General features: G+C 40.6%; 1 protein-coding gene across 6 annotated transcripts in view; it reads right to left on the reverse strand.

Annotated features, from left to right (window-relative positions):
- The window catches only part of SYNE1 (spectrin repeat containing nuclear envelope protein 1), a gene marked incomplete at its 5' end in the record, with an annotated part of 432,633 nt that overhangs the window by 3,203 nt on the left and 411,399 nt on the right, over positions 1 to 18,031 (reverse strand). For 4 of the 6 annotated variants that reach the window (XM_081295717.1, XM_081295719.1, XM_081295718.1 and 1 more), the window contains 9 exons: positions 4,876 to 4,934; positions 6,277 to 6,369; positions 7,371 to 7,583; positions 8,891 to 9,019; positions 10,227 to 10,427; positions 12,700 to 12,911; positions 14,013 to 14,139; positions 15,864 to 16,006; positions 17,919 to 17,987. In XM_081295717.1, the coding sequence (XP_081151843.1) occupies positions 4,876 to 4,934; positions 6,277 to 6,369; positions 7,371 to 7,583; positions 8,891 to 9,019; positions 10,227 to 10,427; positions 12,700 to 12,911; positions 14,013 to 14,139; positions 15,864 to 16,006; positions 17,919 to 17,987 (1,246 nt within the window). The remainder of the gene's footprint in view (positions 1 to 4,875; positions 4,935 to 6,276; positions 6,370 to 7,370; positions 7,584 to 8,890; positions 9,020 to 10,226; positions 10,428 to 12,699; positions 12,912 to 14,012; positions 14,140 to 15,863; positions 16,007 to 17,918; positions 17,988 to 18,031) is intronic. The other 2 variants (XM_081295720.1, XM_081295723.1) reach the window with 1 other exon arrangement.

The raw sequence follows: 18,031 nt of genomic DNA on the forward strand, positions 1-18,031 counted from the left end.
ATTTTTTGGTTGGGGATTATGAATTATAGACATGAAGGTCAAATTTATGACCCATGTATCTCACATGCAGAAGCAAAGAAGAAATCTTTGCATCTGAAGGTATTTTAAAGTGGTTTCTTTGTATCTAAAATGCCTCTAGTCAGAAAGCCTAAGAATATCACACCTATCACCAAATCCTTGTGTGGACACAAGGACATTGTTTTTCCAGGCAGGTGTATAATCACGGGCAAGTAAATTATCTCTCTAGCCTTCAGTTTTCTTGTTTGCAAAGAAACTCAATGCCCTAGTGCCCTAAAATAATTTCAGTGTGACAGTTTATGCTTCAATGGTTTGTTTCAAAACATTGTGAGAAAGGTGGAATAAGCTACCCACAAACTCTGGATTGTGTTTTTCTTTGGCATATTGATGTGAAAATATGATTTGGCAAACACCAGTCACCACTTGTAACTGGCTGAGTTAGAACAGAATGGCCCCATCCTATCTCATTTCCAAATATCTAACTGATTCATTTTCAATAGGAGACAATTTAAGACTTTAGTGATGGACAGGTGTGTATAGAGTTGATAATGCAATCCACAGAGCAGGAGAACACCTCTTTATCAATCATTAGCTCTCCTGAGCAATGAGGTCAAAGATCAAGATCAAATCAAAGGCTGTTCGTTGACTAATTCTCTCCTGAGAAAAACTAGAAAGGTCACTATTTTGGGAACATGGGCTCACATGTTAAGGAGGCTTTTGGAGGACATGGCACATTTAACAGCATCAGAGCATTTTTTATTAAAATGTAATTGGTGCATGACTTCTAATGTTGAAGAATGCCAACATAGGGAGCAGAAATGGGCTGAGAAAAGGTCAAAGATAACAGACAGTACCCAGTGACTGTTCCCACAGCTGAATGCTCTTAAAAACATCTAGTCCATCCACCAAGAAAAGTGCCCTATCCACTTGTGGTAACTACCAGTTTCAACATGCTCAAATTTGCTTCTCCTTGAGGATGACTCTGTTCTAGAGATCTTAGCACCAGTAGATTAATGATCCCAAAGTGAAAGGGTATTTTTAATATTTATCTATGGACCTAAGGTCACCCAAGTTTTGAGATTCTTGGGGACTTATTGATTAATCACTGGTCATTCTCCACTGATCTTACCATGTCCATGCAAGCAAATGCAGGTGGTGTTTATATAGGAAAACTTAAACATGTGAATGTATTCAAGGAAGGTGATCAATGCAGGTATTTTAGGTAATTCTGTCCAGGAAAACATGGTCTCCTCCTCTACTGCAAATATTTATTTGTTTCTCATTCTTCTCACTCCTTCAAATTTCTGAGTAAATAACTGCCCAGGTGTTGTTGTTTTGTCACTGTCCCCAAATAGGCTATCCATGATCTTGCTGCCTGCCCCTTATAAGTCTTTGAAACTGCAGTGTTTACTGCAGTGTTTATTTACATATAAAAATATGTGGCTCAGAAGACAAGTTCCCAGAAGCAATTTAGGACTCCAGAAATCTCCTTTTATTTCAAACTAAATATTCTGGCTGTTCCTATACTACCTCAGGCAGCCTGGGGACCTGTTCTGTGAATCCCCCTACCCATTGACAGTCTTTCAGTAGAGTGGTATTGTTAACATGTCAGGGTTAACCCGGGAGAGACCCGAGTTCCTACCTGGGTTCACGTGCCAAAAGGTTCTTGTGCAGGCTAGATGAGGTAATATATATACAACACTTGGCATGGCACCTAGAACATATTAAATACTAAATAGATGTCAGGAACTTGTCATTATTATCTATATAATTATACCAAGGGTATGTTGACTCATGCCCCTTGGGGTTGGCTGGATTCAGCCTCTGCTTTCAGGAAGCATTCCTGATTGACTAGTATTGATTTCAAAAGTGTGACAAATTTCTCCAACTGCCTGACTTGTTCCCCAGAAAGACTGGGAAGGGCTGAATCAAAACAGCAAAAGACATACCTCTTGGAGCCTGTCCCCTACAGCTGTCCTTGGAGTATGGGTGGGCACCCTGCCTTCAGGGCAAACTGCTTTATGCTGAGCTCTTTGAAAGCTTAGAATAAAGAGATCCCCAGGAAAAGTGCAACAGAAAAGATTTGAAAACAAATTCCACAAGAAACGGAACAGCACTTTGAGCAAGACTTTAGTGTACATGCAAAAACACCCACTGGCTTGCTTAAATATATTTGACCACCTTGGATGGATTTTTAAATGAGGCCTCTTTTCCCTTTCAGTGTTTAAGCCAGCATTTGCCACTCTCATTCCATCTTAATTTTCTGTGCAGAAGGTGCCAAAGACTAACTGTGTCCACGGCAATTCTGCATTTTATAATTCTGAGTTTTCGGATGAAATCATCATTCACTGTGCCTGGACTGCAGAGCAATTAATTTTTTGTCCTGCTGAAAACTGTAGTGAAATCTTCCCACATGTCAACTTCAACTTATCAACTGTAGAGGTTTGAAGTGGTGATTGGGTTAGAAAATTTTAAGTCCGATGTATGAAAATTGTACCATATGGACCATCACAAACATTGCTTTGAAGCACATTTCTAAGGTATGTCTACCCTCAAATAAAAATCATGAAAATTATGAGTTATAAATTATGAGTGTGAGCACAGATTTTTTTTCAATTTCTTATAATTTTAGGAATTATCTGAAAGCCTCTTATTATTGGTGCAACAAGTATTTTAATGAAAGAAACAATATTATATTAATTATGTAGGCCTAGGACCTAAACATAGTAAGTGTTCAGTAACTACTGGCCTCAATCCCTATGCAGGTTTAGAATATTAAATGAGGACACAGAATTCTCACCATCAAGTCAAAATAAAATATGTAACAGGCTGGTATATTATTTAAACACCAGGAGATATGTAAGTGACCACTCTCTTCAAATGAACACCTGGGCTTTTTCAACAAAGCCCCTTTCCTTCTCAGAAAAAAGTGTGTATCTAAAATGTTCTTGTTGAACTGAGGGCAACATTCTAAACTCCTGTGCTTCAGCGTTAACCTTTCAAATGGGCTGAGCCAGTGCAAGATCAAATGCAAGGTATCTCCAGTTGCAAGGTAAAGGGACACGGTGGCAGCATGGATTGTGAGTGAGGTCCACTCTCCCCTGGAGCCTCTCTGGTTCACTCTCAGGTTTGGGTGAACCCAAGCTAAAATACCAAGGAGTTGAGAAGCCTGGGAACATTCAACCATAACCCGTCTGCCAAGGTGTCCGATGAAGGACACCATTCTGGTATTCCACCCTCTCCCGAGTAGGCAAGTGGACATTGTGCTGAATGCTTAGAAAGATGTTAATCAACAGTGCAGGGCAGAGCAGAGCTGAAGGCGTCTTGTGGACGTGGCAGAGAGAAGGTGGCTGTCCCAGCCGCAAAGTCCTGTTAGGAGGTGTGTGGAAGCTCCTGCTACCCTAAGAGACATTAGGGCGTTTAATGTTTCAAAAGATCTGTGGACTGTCCAAAATAACCGAGGGAGCCCACAGATGTGATATTTGGAAACCATAAGGTGATTTCTACCAGTGTTGAATAAGAGGGTAAGAGATTTTCACTTTCTCAGCTCCACCATTTGGTTTGACCAAAGAATTGTTCTCTGGTTTCCTCAAAGGAATGCTATGAGGATATTCGTCGACTCTGCTCATGGCACATTAGCAATGTGTGGGGAGAAGAGAGATTATATAACACAATAATCTGTCCATAGTACACAACTGTCTTTTGCTCTAGGGGCCGAAGTAAATATCAGAGCCCCCTCAGATGTCCATGATCACCTTCAAAGTACCTAGGAGTTTCTCCAAATATCATTGCTATTATTTTGTTATGGAGATAGGAAAAAAAAGATTCCACTAAATCATCTCCTTTCTGCGAGACTTTGATGGACCAAATGAAATAGCCAGTCCTTCAGGCCACAGCTGGAAAACGAAAACTCTTACTTGGTTTACAGTTCTCTTTCCTCATCCCCACCCTCCTTCCAGGAATTTAGATTCCTGCTCAGTGGAGATAGAGTTTCCAGGGGGACAAATACTTTTCCAATAAACTGCTTGGGATTAGAATTAAAAAATAAAGAAAGAAAGAAAGTAAAAAAAGAAAAATCCAGCTTCAAGGACAATTTTTTCATTAAAAAAAAAGTTTTCTGGGGAAACATGAGCTGATTAGTGGAAAGGCGAAGGAGCACAGACATCACACCAACGACAGAGAAAGCAAAGCACTGCTAACTGTGGAACGGATCTCAGACAAGGCGTGGAGCAGGGAGACCAGCTGAGAGCCCCTCTAGGGAGCACTGCTCCTGGGTCCAGAGGAAAGAGTCTGCCAAGTGTGAGGAAGGTGCGTGGCTGAGTGTGCTGGCGTTTTAGGGCAAGCCAGAAGAGAGGGAGAAGGTGCTTATAAATTTTAAGTGAAGAACACCAAATTAGGACTTGTCATTTTGAGAAGCCAAAACCCACAATCTGGATAAAACAGGAAGATAAAATAAAAAGCTGGGGATGTTAGTATATTTTATGCAGATTTGTGGGTTCTGTAAATGGTAAAATAATTTACTGATTGATTACCTGTCTTATTGTAAAATCTAGAAAGAAAGAGGATGATGAAAGTCTGCCATGAATCAAAAGGTGGCTGTGCCACAGCCGTACTGAGTCCTTGTGGACACTCAGAGTACACTTTGTTGGAAAGGACCAGATGGACTATGTGTAGCTAAAATTTGGGTAGGGTCCAGATTTGTACTTTCCTTTTAGAAATACATCTTCCAATTTACTAGGAAAGAGTGTGGGCAGAAATGAGTGAGGCAGACCACGTACAGGCCTCCCTACATCATGGACCATTTTCATCATCCTCTTGGAGTTCTAGAACAGTGTGGAAACCAGGAGAACAAGGTACCTGCTATTTGGACTGCTGACAGAGGGTCCAGGCTGTGAGAGACTACATTTGCCTCGTGGCTGTTTGCAATGAACAGGGGTAAAGAAAGAAGAATGTTCAGTCCAGGCAAATAAAGACAAGCTACTGATGAAAATCAAACTAAAAGTGCAGCAAAGGAACAACGAACCAAATGAAATGATCAGTACCCACGGATCAAGGAAACTGGCTTTTCTTGTGTCGAAGAAATAAAACGAATTCACATCTACATTATTCATCCTTAAAGAAACGTTAAGTTGTGGCGTCCACACCACTGTGGGCATAATTGCCCTCACTTTTCATGGAAGAAGCACAAATGAGTGTGCCACTCCAGTGTCTCCGTATATTTACTATAAAATTAGACATAGCCAATTATGTACTTCAAAGACACTTTACATATTTTTTTCACCTTTTGGAGCACTCCAACCATATTAAAAATTTGGATTATCACAGGACATTGTTGTTCATAGGGATGGAGCCCAACAAGTTACATCAAAGCTAAAATTTCAGTGGAAAAGCCAGTATTCCTTTACATTCTTAAACTAGGATCTACAGGAAACTAGTGAATGTAGTAAAAAACAATCCTAAAACGAATAATACATTTGTCAGCATAGAACATAAGTGTCTATAACAAAAAAAAGTACAAATAAAATCATTACTTCTAAAAACTGGAAAAAAAATGGATGAATAAAATCATAAAGCCAGACTAAAAAAAAAAAAAATAACAAAAGAGAAAACAAGCTTCTATTTACACAGAGAAATCAAGGTATAGAGGGTAGCAGGGGCCAAATCTGTCTTTTTGTCCTCACTGTGCTCTGGTGAAGCGGCCCCCACCAGGGCCTTGAGGGTGGGTCTGCTCAAGTTGTTGCCGCTTTAGGGCAGAACAGTCACGAAGCAACTTCAGGACCACCACTCAGAAGCCCCTCAGCTTGAGGGACAACAGAACCACCCTTTAGTGGATGCACAGGATGTTCACCGTGCCCACCTCTGGCTCAGGCACTTTGTATGTGGCAGCCCATCCGGATTAGGTGGACACAGCAGTGGTGCTTTGAAGGAAGGAGCCGCCGAAGGGACACAGGAGCACCATTCTGGAAATGGCCACTTGAGCAAAAGCAAAAATAGGCATACATATACTTTTTTTTTTTTTCCTGCATACCAACCACACATTGAGTCCTGTTTTTGAAAAACAGAACTGCTGTTTTCCATTCCTTAGCACATGCTGGAAGGGCACGCGACAGGGCTAAGAGCAGCTCTACGCTGGTGACAGCCCTCTCCTGCCTGGGGACTTCTGCTTTGAGCCTGTGGACCCTGTGATAGGCATAAATACTCTCATACCCTAGTGTCCCCCACCCACGGGTGACCTGAAAATGAACAGTGAAAAGTTACCGATTTCTGTCTGTTCGGGGTGCTTCTTCCTGATGCAGGACTCACAGATCCAGAGGTGTCCAGCTCATCAGCAGAAGACCAGGAGGACAAGTCCTATAAGGCGGAAAGTTCTTTGAGCAAGGCCACAACCCACAGCCATGGCAGCTCTGTCTACACAATGTATTTCCCACCCCAGCCCTACATCGATTCATCTCCTCCATAAAAATCAGACCATTCCTTGTGAAAGATGGAATCAGACAATTGCAAGAATGGGACTTAACCCTTCCAGTGCACGGGGGCTTTCTGACTGCAAGCTTGACCCTTCTGGAAATAGCAGCTTCAGTGTTGTTATTGCAGCTTTATTATTTCTCAGTGTAATGGATGTGAATGAGCTGATACTGGCTTGGAAGAGGAAGATGTCTGCCTGAGGCTCACTCAGGCCAGGCCTTGAAGTCAGAAACAAATGAGAGTCATCCAGGAGTCTACCTTATGGAATCAGAGAAAGCCTATTCTTTCTGGCACAGTTGCTATTTAGAGTGGATGGCTCTTTTTCATGCTTATAGAAGGACAACACATTTGTGTGGATGACAGGGTTTCATGATTGAATGTTTGCCATCTCTCCAAGCATTGGTGGGCCTACAAGTATATTTCTTAAAACAAGAATATTACCATGGCACCGTGACTTGAAAAAAAATAGGAAAGATAAAGGAGCAAAAGACCATGTTCTATGAATTAATTGCCATATACATAAGAATTCATGCCTTTCAAGTGTTGAATACAAAACTCGTGGGCAATAATTGGTTTGCTCTACCAGGGCTGAATATCTGAAAATGTGTGAATTCTTAACTAAACAAGGGAGAATAAAATGCTACAGCAGTGGTGGTAATAGGGTTGGCAGCAAACAAGTACATGACATCGTTTAGATTGAGGAGAATCAATAGTAGCATACTGTCATGAAAAGTTATGAGTCTGCTTTTTAATTTGGAGGCAGGACTTGGATCAGCAGTGCCGGAGGTGGGCATCCATTCTGGTAAGTGCTACATTTAAAGCCTTTCTACCACAGGTGGAGAGGATGACCTTGGCTTTCCTGTAAATAGAGGTCTGGCTAGGCTTACCTGCTGACTGCTCGACATGTCCAATAACTTCTCCAGATCCTTGATATGCCGACTGACCTCCTTCAAGAGAAGTTTGAGACGGTTCCCAATAACATGGACTTTTTCTTTGGCTTCTAAACAGTCTGTACCTTCAGCATTCACCAGGAGTTGGCCAGACATGTCTTGCAGTGAGGCCACTCTTAGCTGGGACTCCAACAGCTCATGCCTTATTTGCTAATGTATGGAATAGGAAATATTTTTTCTAAGAATTTGTAATAGCTGGAGTAAGTTCCCAAAGTGAGCAATTATATCTGAGCATCAGAATGATGGGCTTGAGCCCAAAACAATGCTGCAGCCCCTGGCCTGGGAATTGGGGACTGGTGTTCTAATTCTGCCTCTGCCAAAAATGCTCCCCAAGGCCTCTGAACCTCTCCGATCTGAGTTCCTCATTGGCTGCCTGGTCCCGGTAAGTGTTTTTATATGGTTTAAATTAGGTGATGCATATGAAAATACTTACAATGTAAGGTCCATGAAAATGAAACTTTGTCTTTTCAACAGAAAAACATCTAGATATAACAAAATTCAGGTATGTCTAGGCATACTCTGATATCTGGTCATGATTTTTAAAAAGACACAGGGTGAATCGTCATTCACAGCTTAATGCCAGAGATCAAAGTTGAATAAAAGCATAGCTCTTGTTTTATAAGATCCTTATGGTACTAAATTAAAAACTGCCAACTCTGCAGTTTGGTAACTCTTAAAAGTTAAGATATAACATTTAAAAAATACAGAAAGCCACAACATGCAAGGCATTTTTCTCCTAATGGAACTCAAATATGCTTTCTAATCATCTATCAAAGTTGCGAAATACAGCATCCTTTATATTGTTCCAAGATCATTATAAGAACCTACCCGGCCTAGCATGGCATAAATTTCTTATTCAAGAGAGAAATTAACTGTGGAAGGTAATTCTTTTGTTGCACTTATCAATAAATTGTTTAGCCAATAAAAGGAAACATGATTCTTTAAGTCAATTTCTGCTTGAGTTTAGTGCTAGAAAAATATCTTGATCCTTAAGAACTGGTATATTTTGTTTGTCAGATAATGACAGAGAGTGAACGCACTATGTTTCTCTTTAGTTTTGCTTTCAGAAATCTTGGTGCCAAGGTTCATGTTTCATAGGTTCCTCTTAACAAGGCCTGAATCTTTCTATTTTAATTGTTTTATATTCTTTTACAATAAGTCACCAAATAAACTTTTGGGACATCAATACAACATATAAAGCTTAAATTAAAAATAAACATAATTCTTCAAAAAGCTGCCAAAATAAACCCAAGATAGTTGAGATTAACACAACTAATTAATGAAAGGTAAGAGTAATACAACTGAGCAATGGCTGAAGTTGGCCAACGTCGTCTTCTGTGCATATTTGTTTCACAAAAACTGAAAACCATAGGAGTTAAATTGGGGACTTCAGTTGGGGTGTGAGAGATTATAATGCAAAAGGTAAATAACCAAGCAGAGGCCACCAGAGTTCTTACCATAAGCTGTTTATGTTGGTCCTGAAGTATCTCTGCATCAAGGCTGGCATCGATAGGAACAATTTCATTTTTCCTCCTGTCGATATTCTCCAGCATCAGAAGCAAACCATGGCTCATTTCATGGAAATCCTACCAAAATATACAAACCATGGATAACCTATTTCCCTAGAGTATATTTCCATTCTTTCCAATGGCTACCATTGGCAAATGTACATTGATTTTAACATCAGATACATGACTCCTTTCTGAGAGAGGCCCTGGTGCTGATGATCTAATCTGGAGTTCATTTTCTTACCAAAAGCATCTCAATTATTACTTGGGGGAAAATGTAGATATTAAGTAAATTGGTATCAAAATACTCAATTTCCCACAGGAAGAGTCATGCTAATAGTCTGGAAGAAAACAATTCTCCTCTTATCTCTTTTCAGAAAATCTTCCCATGTTTGAAGGCCCACGCCCAATCCCATCTCCCCCCTTCACTCACCCACTTGCTCAGTGATTCAGCCTGCAGTCAGTGAAGGTCTCCTATGTGCCAGAAGCTGCACTAGGAGTGGAGGCGGTATGCAACAACAGCTTGGGTACCTGCTTTCAAAGAGGCTTCCCTCCTTCATCATCTCATTGTGCTCAGAATATGACCCAAGCTCCTGGCCAGGACCTGCAGTGCTATGTGGGATCTGGCTCTTGACCACTTCCCCAGCCCTTCTGCTCATTTTCGGACTCCCTCACAGTATTTTGGTCAAACTGGCTTCTTTCATGTCCTAAAAGATGCCATGCCCTTTTCTGCTTCTGGGACTTCTCATCCATTGCATCTCCTTCTTAGCAACATCCTTCTCCAAGGTTGGTTCAAGGGACTATAGAAAGCTCCTGACTTTCCTCCCAAAGTGGCTTTCCTCAGTTACTCTTGTCACCTATGTCCTTGCATTTATTTGTCTTGTTTTCCTAACAAAAGCAGAGGCTACACTGTATCATAGCTGCTCAGTGACCTATCTGGCTCACAGTGGAAACAGCAAGTAACTGTGGCAAGAATGGATAAATAGATATTGCAATATCTTCCTTTGATCTTGAAGAAATAGCTGTGTGCTCAGAAGTATGTGTTGAATGAATGAATGAAATAAATGAATGAGTCAAAGAAGGAAGGGCAGAACTTGAGAGATGGGAAGAAAATGAGATCTGAGTCCTTATACCTCAGTCATGAGTACATATTCTCCAATAACATGAAAAGTTTGGAGGCGCAGTTATCTCACTCAAACACTGATCTGGGGGAGCAACTGCACCTCTGAGGTAACTGAGATATGAACCTATGGCTTCAAGTCTCCAAATGCCAAGCCCCACCCACCTGGCACTGCATCAGTGCATCCTGCAGCAGTCCCCGCCAGTCCTCCAGCAGAGAGCACACACGGTCCCAGCGCCCGTTCATCTGGGACAACCGGTCCTGCAGGTCCCGGCTCTCCTTACTGTCAGCCTGGGTGAACTCAGAACTGCAGAGATTGATGGAGAGGATGATGGCTTTGCGGTGGTCCACGGCTCTCTGAAGCTCCTACAAGAGAAAGGCGAGCAATCAAACAAGGACCATAATGATAAAAACATTTTAAAATGTAGTTTAAAACTCTGGAACGTTTTACTCCTATAAAAAGATCCATTTATTAAAACTGGCCTTTAACAGGACCATTAAGGAATAGATGATGAGAGCCACTGAGAATGATACTGTAATCACAAGAAATCAATTACAGGACATTTGACAACACGGATAGATCTTTAGAAAACATGATGTATGAGGAATCCAAACCTGGATGAGCATTAATACCTGAATGCACACAAAATCCCACATTTTTCAAGAGTGCATATGAACAAAGAATGACTAGTAAATATTTCAGAATGGTTGCCAAGGCTCTGAGGAATAGGAATGCAAAATCAATGAATGAAAATGATAAATAAAGCAAAATGGAGCTTTGAAGGAAGAAATGATAGCTACATGCAATGAACTAAGGAAGCTATTGAACTTGATTTCTTGCACAGTAGTTCAGCCACAATAAAACAAACAGAAACCTGGCTCCAACACTTTTGGGCAGCTGAACACCTGCTTTTTTTGAAAAAAAAAAAAAACTTGTACATAAAATGATTAATTTCTTAATTCTAGTTCACTAGACTAATGGTGCTCAACTTGTGTGCATAAGAATGAAGTGGTGAGTTTTTGATAGTGGGTTTCAGAGCTCAGAAACTGTAGGCACAGGGGCTCACTGGCTGAGAACATCACCACATCACAGGCCATATTCTTGTGATGATAAAGAGAATAAATTGGGTATTTTATGAGCTAAACAGTTTAGTTTGATGTCACCCCCCCCAAAAAAAAAAAACATGACTGATTTTTGACTTTGTGCATTTCCAAACAATCTAGAACTCAATTCTAAGAACTTGAGCACATATTAATTGTGGAGTGTCTGGGTGTTATTTAAACATCCACAGATCAAGCTTATGGGGGGTGGGGAGCAATTGTGGAAATCACATCTATCCAGGCTGTATTTTATTATAATTTCTTACTAGTTTTATTATGTCCCTAACTTGACTTCATTTTTCACTTTTCAACGGGTTCTTAACATCCTGGTCTATAGATTGGAAAGCATTTAATTGTTCCATAGATTTATTTACAGAAAACAGACAGGAGGGAAGAGGAAGGGCTACAGAGGAGGACCCCTTCTGCTTATCACACATGCTAACTTCCAAGGTCTTATTTTCCTGCCCTGATCTTCTGAGGTCTCAGATTCTGGCCAGTACTTTCTTTATCAATTTTCAAAGGAATTTGATTACACTAAAATACTGTTTAGCTAGAGTAACTTAGGGACTCTAATGAAAAATGCAGTTCAGTATGCAGATACTCTAAATTGCATCTTCCCTCCCATGCTCTGTCCTGAAATTCACAGGGTTGGTGCAGAGACCTCTCTATAGGATGCAACTGTGGGAAATCTTTGGGGAAGACTCATTTATCTGTCTGAAAATTTAAAACAAAATAATACAACCACTCAAAAGCAAGCAACAGAGATAACAGCCCCAAATAAATAGCATATGCTAAAACCACATGAACACAAACGCAGCATCCTTAATTCTGAGCTTGAAGATTCCAGGCAGAAACATTCTGAGGAGTAGCACATCTGAATGTTCATCAAACAAAACCCCCCTCCAGGGGATGCTTACAAGTTTCCACATGAACACAGCTCAATAGCTTGGACTAAGAAGTTTTCAGATAAGGAATTGGAGTTAAAGGTAAGCTATCTGCACACCACATCCTCCCAATCCCAAATCCAAAGTAGGCGTTTAATCACAATTACTCAAAAGTTTTGTTTTACTGATTATAGTAAAACTGTTTTTGCCATAACAATCATAATCAATTTGGGAAATGAGAATTTCAAATGGTCTTATCAGGTCTCTTACAAATTCACACAAATACAATCTTGGAAAAGGTTTCTTTCCAGCTATGGATAGAGATAAGCATGACTATGAGTATACTGATATTGCCCATATAAAGAGGTTAAATAGGTCTCAGAGGTGCCTGGATCTTTCATAAAACTTGAGCTATTTCTTAAAGTACCAATTCATTATAATATAGTCCTTCTTTCTGCTCTTCCAAACTGCCTTTATGAAACACATCAATTTGGGACGTATGGGGCCAAGAGCAGCATTCTTGTTCATTTTGGTTAGATAGTTTCTTCTGCTGCTCCATGAGGATAAAACCATCAGAGCTAGCAGTTTCTGAACAGGTATTGGCGGGTGGTGGCTTTCTGTTTGGCTGCTGAGGGAGAGGGAGAGGTAGCTACCTTGAGCTTTTTGATTTGGAGCTCGATGGTCTGGATGTCGGTGCTGAGCTCCAGGCGTTGGAGCTGCTCCAGTTCTTCCTCGGTCTCCCCCAGCCAGGCCCAGATGTTGTTCAGGTCCGAGTTGAACTGCTGCCACTTCTGGAGGTTCTGCTTCATTCTCAACTCCTTGCTCAAGGCCTGGGCCTGTAACAGCTCCCATCGGTCAATGACACCTGGCAAGACATGCACAGAACAGTGAGGGGTTTCTCCACCTATGATATTTAGGGAATGCTTTAATCATATGGTGGTGTCTAACTTTAAGGAGCAACAGAAAGAAAAGTGATTCTGCTGGACATTTCTGTTGTCATTTGTAAACAACAGCTAAATGGGTCCAATTTGTGTTCTCCCCATTTGTTTTTATACTGATAATGAAGTAAAGAAAAATTAGCTACACTGTGAAGAGCTTTATGAAGAAATGAGCAGCCACATACATGAAGAGATCATTCCATTCTTTTTTATACTAGTTAAACTATAACACATTATAATTATATATAATAGTGGAATTCACTGCTACACATTCATACATGCATACAATATAACAATGTGATTTGGTCAATTTCTTCTCCAATACTTCCCCTATCTCAATCCTCTTCTTTCCCCTGCTCCAACACCCTCCTGGTTTCCTTTTCTGTTTTCATAAGACTCTCTTCCCTATTTTTTCCTATAGCTTACAGATATAAGAGAAAAACGTATGACCCTTGACTTTTGAGTCTGGCTTATTTTGCTTAACAAGTTCTATCCATTTTCCTACAAATGACATAATTTTGTTCTTTTTATGACTGAATTATATATATAACTTTTTTTTTACCCATTCATGCACTGACAGACACCTAGACTGTTTTTATAGTTTGGCTATTGTGAATTGTGCTGCTATAAACATGGGTATGCATGTATCACTATAGTATACTGACTTTAATTCTTTAGGATAAATATGAAGGAGTGGTGATATGGGTCATATGGTGGTTCCATTCCTAGTTTTTTGAGGAACTTCCATACCGGAAATCCTTCTGTTCTTGGTTCCTTCTTATAATAGACTCTGAGAGCATACTTTTAAAAAGTTGACTAGCTACATCAGAGACAGTTCATTCAAATAGAATAGGAAAACCACCACAATGACCTTCACCTCCTGTCTCTGTCATGGGAGAACAGGAGACCCTGGAGAGTTCTCAGGACAGAAGAGAAGGAGGCTGAGCAGCCCAGTAGAACTTGGGTGTGACAAAGTGCTTCAGGATCTTCTTTTTCCGTAATGTCTTGAATGAGCACAGTGCACTCACCAGCTGTCTGGGTCTCGGTGCTGTTCAGGTTGACAAAGCCAGGAAAGCTGTCTTCTTCCTCCTTCAGCTTGTGCTCCAATCTCCTCACTGAATCTATGCTGCCACTGCATTCTCCCAGCAGTTTCATCTGTTTAGACATAAGAAACAGCCCCCTATCACCAAAGTGCTCACAAGGACAAGAGCTTCCAGGGGAGACCCCTTTTTACTTCCGGGGGAGGGTAGTGGCTGTATCATACTTTTCTGTGCCACTTTACTAAAAGTAGGCATAGTTTAAAACCGTGCTATCTCAACAAGCGATAGATATGGAATGACACAAGAAAGCTATGCCTTAAAGATTTGCTCTGCATGCATGATTGGCAAGAGAAGCCCTCGGATTTTTTTTTTTAACTCCTAAATCAGAACAGATTAAATCAATCTGGGACTTAAAACCAAGAGCCTCGGTTGGCAAGGCAATATATAATTTTTGGCAAGTTGCTCTCTGTTTTTCTTTGTCAAACTGAAATGTGGAAGCACTGATATTACCACAAATCTCATGAGAACGTTTCTGAAATAAATAATTAAAATACTTAAAAGTATAAAGCAATATTAAAGTCAGTGTTTTATAAGGAAGTTTAAGCAATATTTAATAGGTATCGAGGGACTAAATTCTAAAATCAAAGGAAAAGCTGCCAAATCCATTTTTATATCATCTACAATATTCTAATATTAAAAGGATAAATCACCTCAAGGCATTCTTGCTGTATAGCTCATAACACTATCTCTTAGAGCCCTTAAAACAGATAACAGTGCTGTTGAGCTACTTTGATTACTTTTGATTGAGGATAAGTACAATTTCAGTGATGTCAGCATAATGATTAAAAATTATACATTTAAAGGCAGGTTTTACTATATAGAAGTAATTATAAGGACAATTAATATCAACATTTATTGCTAGAACAATTTCCTTTCCTGGTTTAAAAAAGTAGTACATGTGAATTATAAGTAGACTAGGGAAACTACTTTTTCTTTCTTTTTACTAAGCAGTCTTTTAAATGTGAAAGAAGATCTGAAGCAGGTAAGAAATTTACCCTAAAATTATCTTGCTTAAGTATGTGGAGGAAACAGGTCCTTCTCTGAGAAGAATTACTTGATGAATAACTGAAGCAGGATAAATTAAAATTATGAGAGATAAAATACATAGCTAATTGCTGCACAAATAAAATTGGTGGTATACATAATCCCTTGATGTCTTTTCCCAAAATTCCTCTTTTGAGTCATAACAATTGCAATTCCTTTATCCAAAATGAGCACACAAAGATCAGAGGATGGGCTGGGGGTACAGCTCACTGGTAGAGCCCTTGCCTAGCATGCACAAGGCTCTGAGTTTTATCCGTAGGAATCCAAAAAAAAAAAAAAAAAAAAAAAAAAAAAGAACAACAATAGAAAAACAAAGATTTAAAAAAGATTCCCAAGGTCATTCAGTGAATCAAAAGCCCAGGAAAAGAACTTTAAAAAATTCCATGTTAGTAATCTATTAGCTAAAATCTTCTTTCAAGGATAACCTTGATTCAGAAATTATTAGTTGAATTGGATAAATGCCTAATGACATTTGGGAGCCAAAGCCTTTTGTTGCATTCAACTAAAGGATCTTCCTAAGTGCTCAGTGTAAGGAACAGGCTGGTTATTAAAGAGGGCTCGGCTCTGAAAACAGACCAGGTTCTACTCAAACTTTAAATAGCAGGGCTTTGTTCTGCAAATCCACCTTCAGGAGTTCAAGGACACTCAGAGCCCTCACAAGGCACACAGACCGTTCTATGTCACTGAACCTGTGATCCGGGTGCAGGTCAGGAGTAGGATGGTCAAGTTACTCACATAGCCTTTGTAGCTGGAGTCCAGCTCTGGCCCCGTGGGAGTTTTGCTACGAAGAATATTTTCAGTTTGCTGCATCTGGAAGCGGCTGTCATCCAGGGCTTTGTCCAGTTGTCGGATCTGTGACTCCAAGGCGCTGCGATCTCCTGCAGTGCCAACCATAAGAATGCTCAGTGGCCATGCTGTTAGACTGAGTTCAAGTTTAACATTCAAGGAGAAGTTTCAGAAGTTATTTCAGCTATGGCAGCATAGAAGGGGTGTGTCTGGGAGTAATTATAAAGCAAATTTAGTATTACAGTGCTGGTGGGTTAGATGTTTAAGGGGCTAAACCAATGAGTGTGCTTCCCTCGAATGCCAGCAGCCTGGACATTGAAAAGGGTTCTGCAGTTGATTCTGAATAACCTTGAGTGTCCACTTCCTCTCCCAGCTGATCCCCTGTCATCTGAATGCTGTAGATAGTGGAAGGCCTTTCTGAAAGTCTGAAATGGTGCCTGGCACTCCTCCGGAAGCAGGAGGCAGTAACTTCCCTGACTTTTTCTGTGGTCATTTACTAAGTAGAGGGTATTGCGCTCTCTATCCTGCCTTTCTGTACCACAGGAGACAACAGTGCCACTGAAGGCCCAGGTTGTTGGGACATTGCATCATTTAAGGAACAAATTCAAGTTAACCAGGAAAAGACTAGCTCAGAATAGACATGGAGACATCAAACTAGCAGTGATTTGCTTTTTTTTTGGGGGGGGGGGGCGGGTATCGAACTCAGGGGTACTTGACCACTGAGCCACATCCCCAGCTGTATTTTGAATTTTATTTAGAAACAGGGTCTCACTGAGTTGCTTAGTGCCTCGCCATTGCTGAGGCTGGCTTTGAACTTGTGATCCTTCTGTCTCAGCCTCCTGGGCCACTGGGATTAAAGGTGTGTGCCACTATGCTGGACAGTGATTAACTTTGATCTAAAACCTGAACAAAATGAAGAGAAAGTTAAGATTTAAGCACATTCATCTAGGCAAGGTCTTACTTATTGCCTAGGTGTTGGCTGATTCTTCTCTTAGAGTTGTGACATACTATGCGTGTATGCATTTGCCTGTGTTTGCACTAATGAATTTGTGTGTGTGTGTGTGTGTGTGTGTGTGAGTGTGTGTGTATTACAGTCTTTCAAACTGAACAATAATACTGATCATCAGAATGGAGCTGGCACAGGGTGAAAGCAGAAAAAATATTAGTAAGCGCTATTAAATTTTTTTATTTTTGCAAAAGAAGCCCTCTAAGTACACCTGGGAGAAGTCTCTCACTGACAATTGCTGAGAAAATAACCCATTCAGCAATGTCACCTCACTTCCTGTTCTTTTGCTTGTCTTTAGAAACTGATGTGCAAATTAGTAACTCCATGATCATGTCACTGTTATCCCAACTGTCCCCAGTTACTGATACTGAACTACCATTTGTCTAATGCAATACTGAGCAAAACCAGTTCCATTTTTTTTTCTTTAATTCTTCTTGTTTCAAGAAGAGATTATCCTTTAAGAAATCAAAGGCTCAAGAGATTGTGGAACACATTTTTCATTTCATATTATTTTACAAGACTCCTTAGATGAAAATGATGGATTTTTAGAGCTAAAGTCTTATTTCACCCTTGTCTTATATGGGACCTCTGAGATGAGCAGGTTGCATGGAGGGTGTGCTGGGTCACTCACCCAGCTAGAGGTAGGTCACAACCCCCAGAAGCTGGTGCTGTCACCATCAAGTGGAGTGCCAGGGCTCAGTGCTGAGGACTAGCTTTCCCTCTCAAGTTTCCTGCTGTTAATGGGCATCCAAGGTCTGCACTTAATGAGACTGATTATCATTTGACAAGCCGAGAAGTTATTTCATTGCACTTGATTACTGAAATTGTATTCTCGGTGTTGGTCAACTGGCTGCTTTTTTCTAGCGCAGTGGGGATTGAGGGAGGTTGTGCCTTAGCATGCTTGAGCCCGGAAGCTGTGAGAGATGGAGAAGCTGTGCTAAGAGAGGTGGCTGGTTACAGCAGGAGAGAGGAGGCTTGCTCTGGCTTTTCATGCCTACCAGAGGTATCTCTGATTGCATTTTCTGTGAGTTTTACATAGGCCTCAGGGCTTTCAGGGATCACTACATCTGCAAAAAGAGCACAGTCTAAGTTGACAGCTACACTGGAAACG

Source organism: Spermophilus citellus (assembly GCF_964194105.1).
Source record: "Spermophilus citellus genome assembly, chromosome: 5".
Classification (NCBI taxonomy): Eukaryota; Metazoa; Chordata; class Mammalia; order Rodentia; family Sciuridae; genus Spermophilus; species Spermophilus citellus.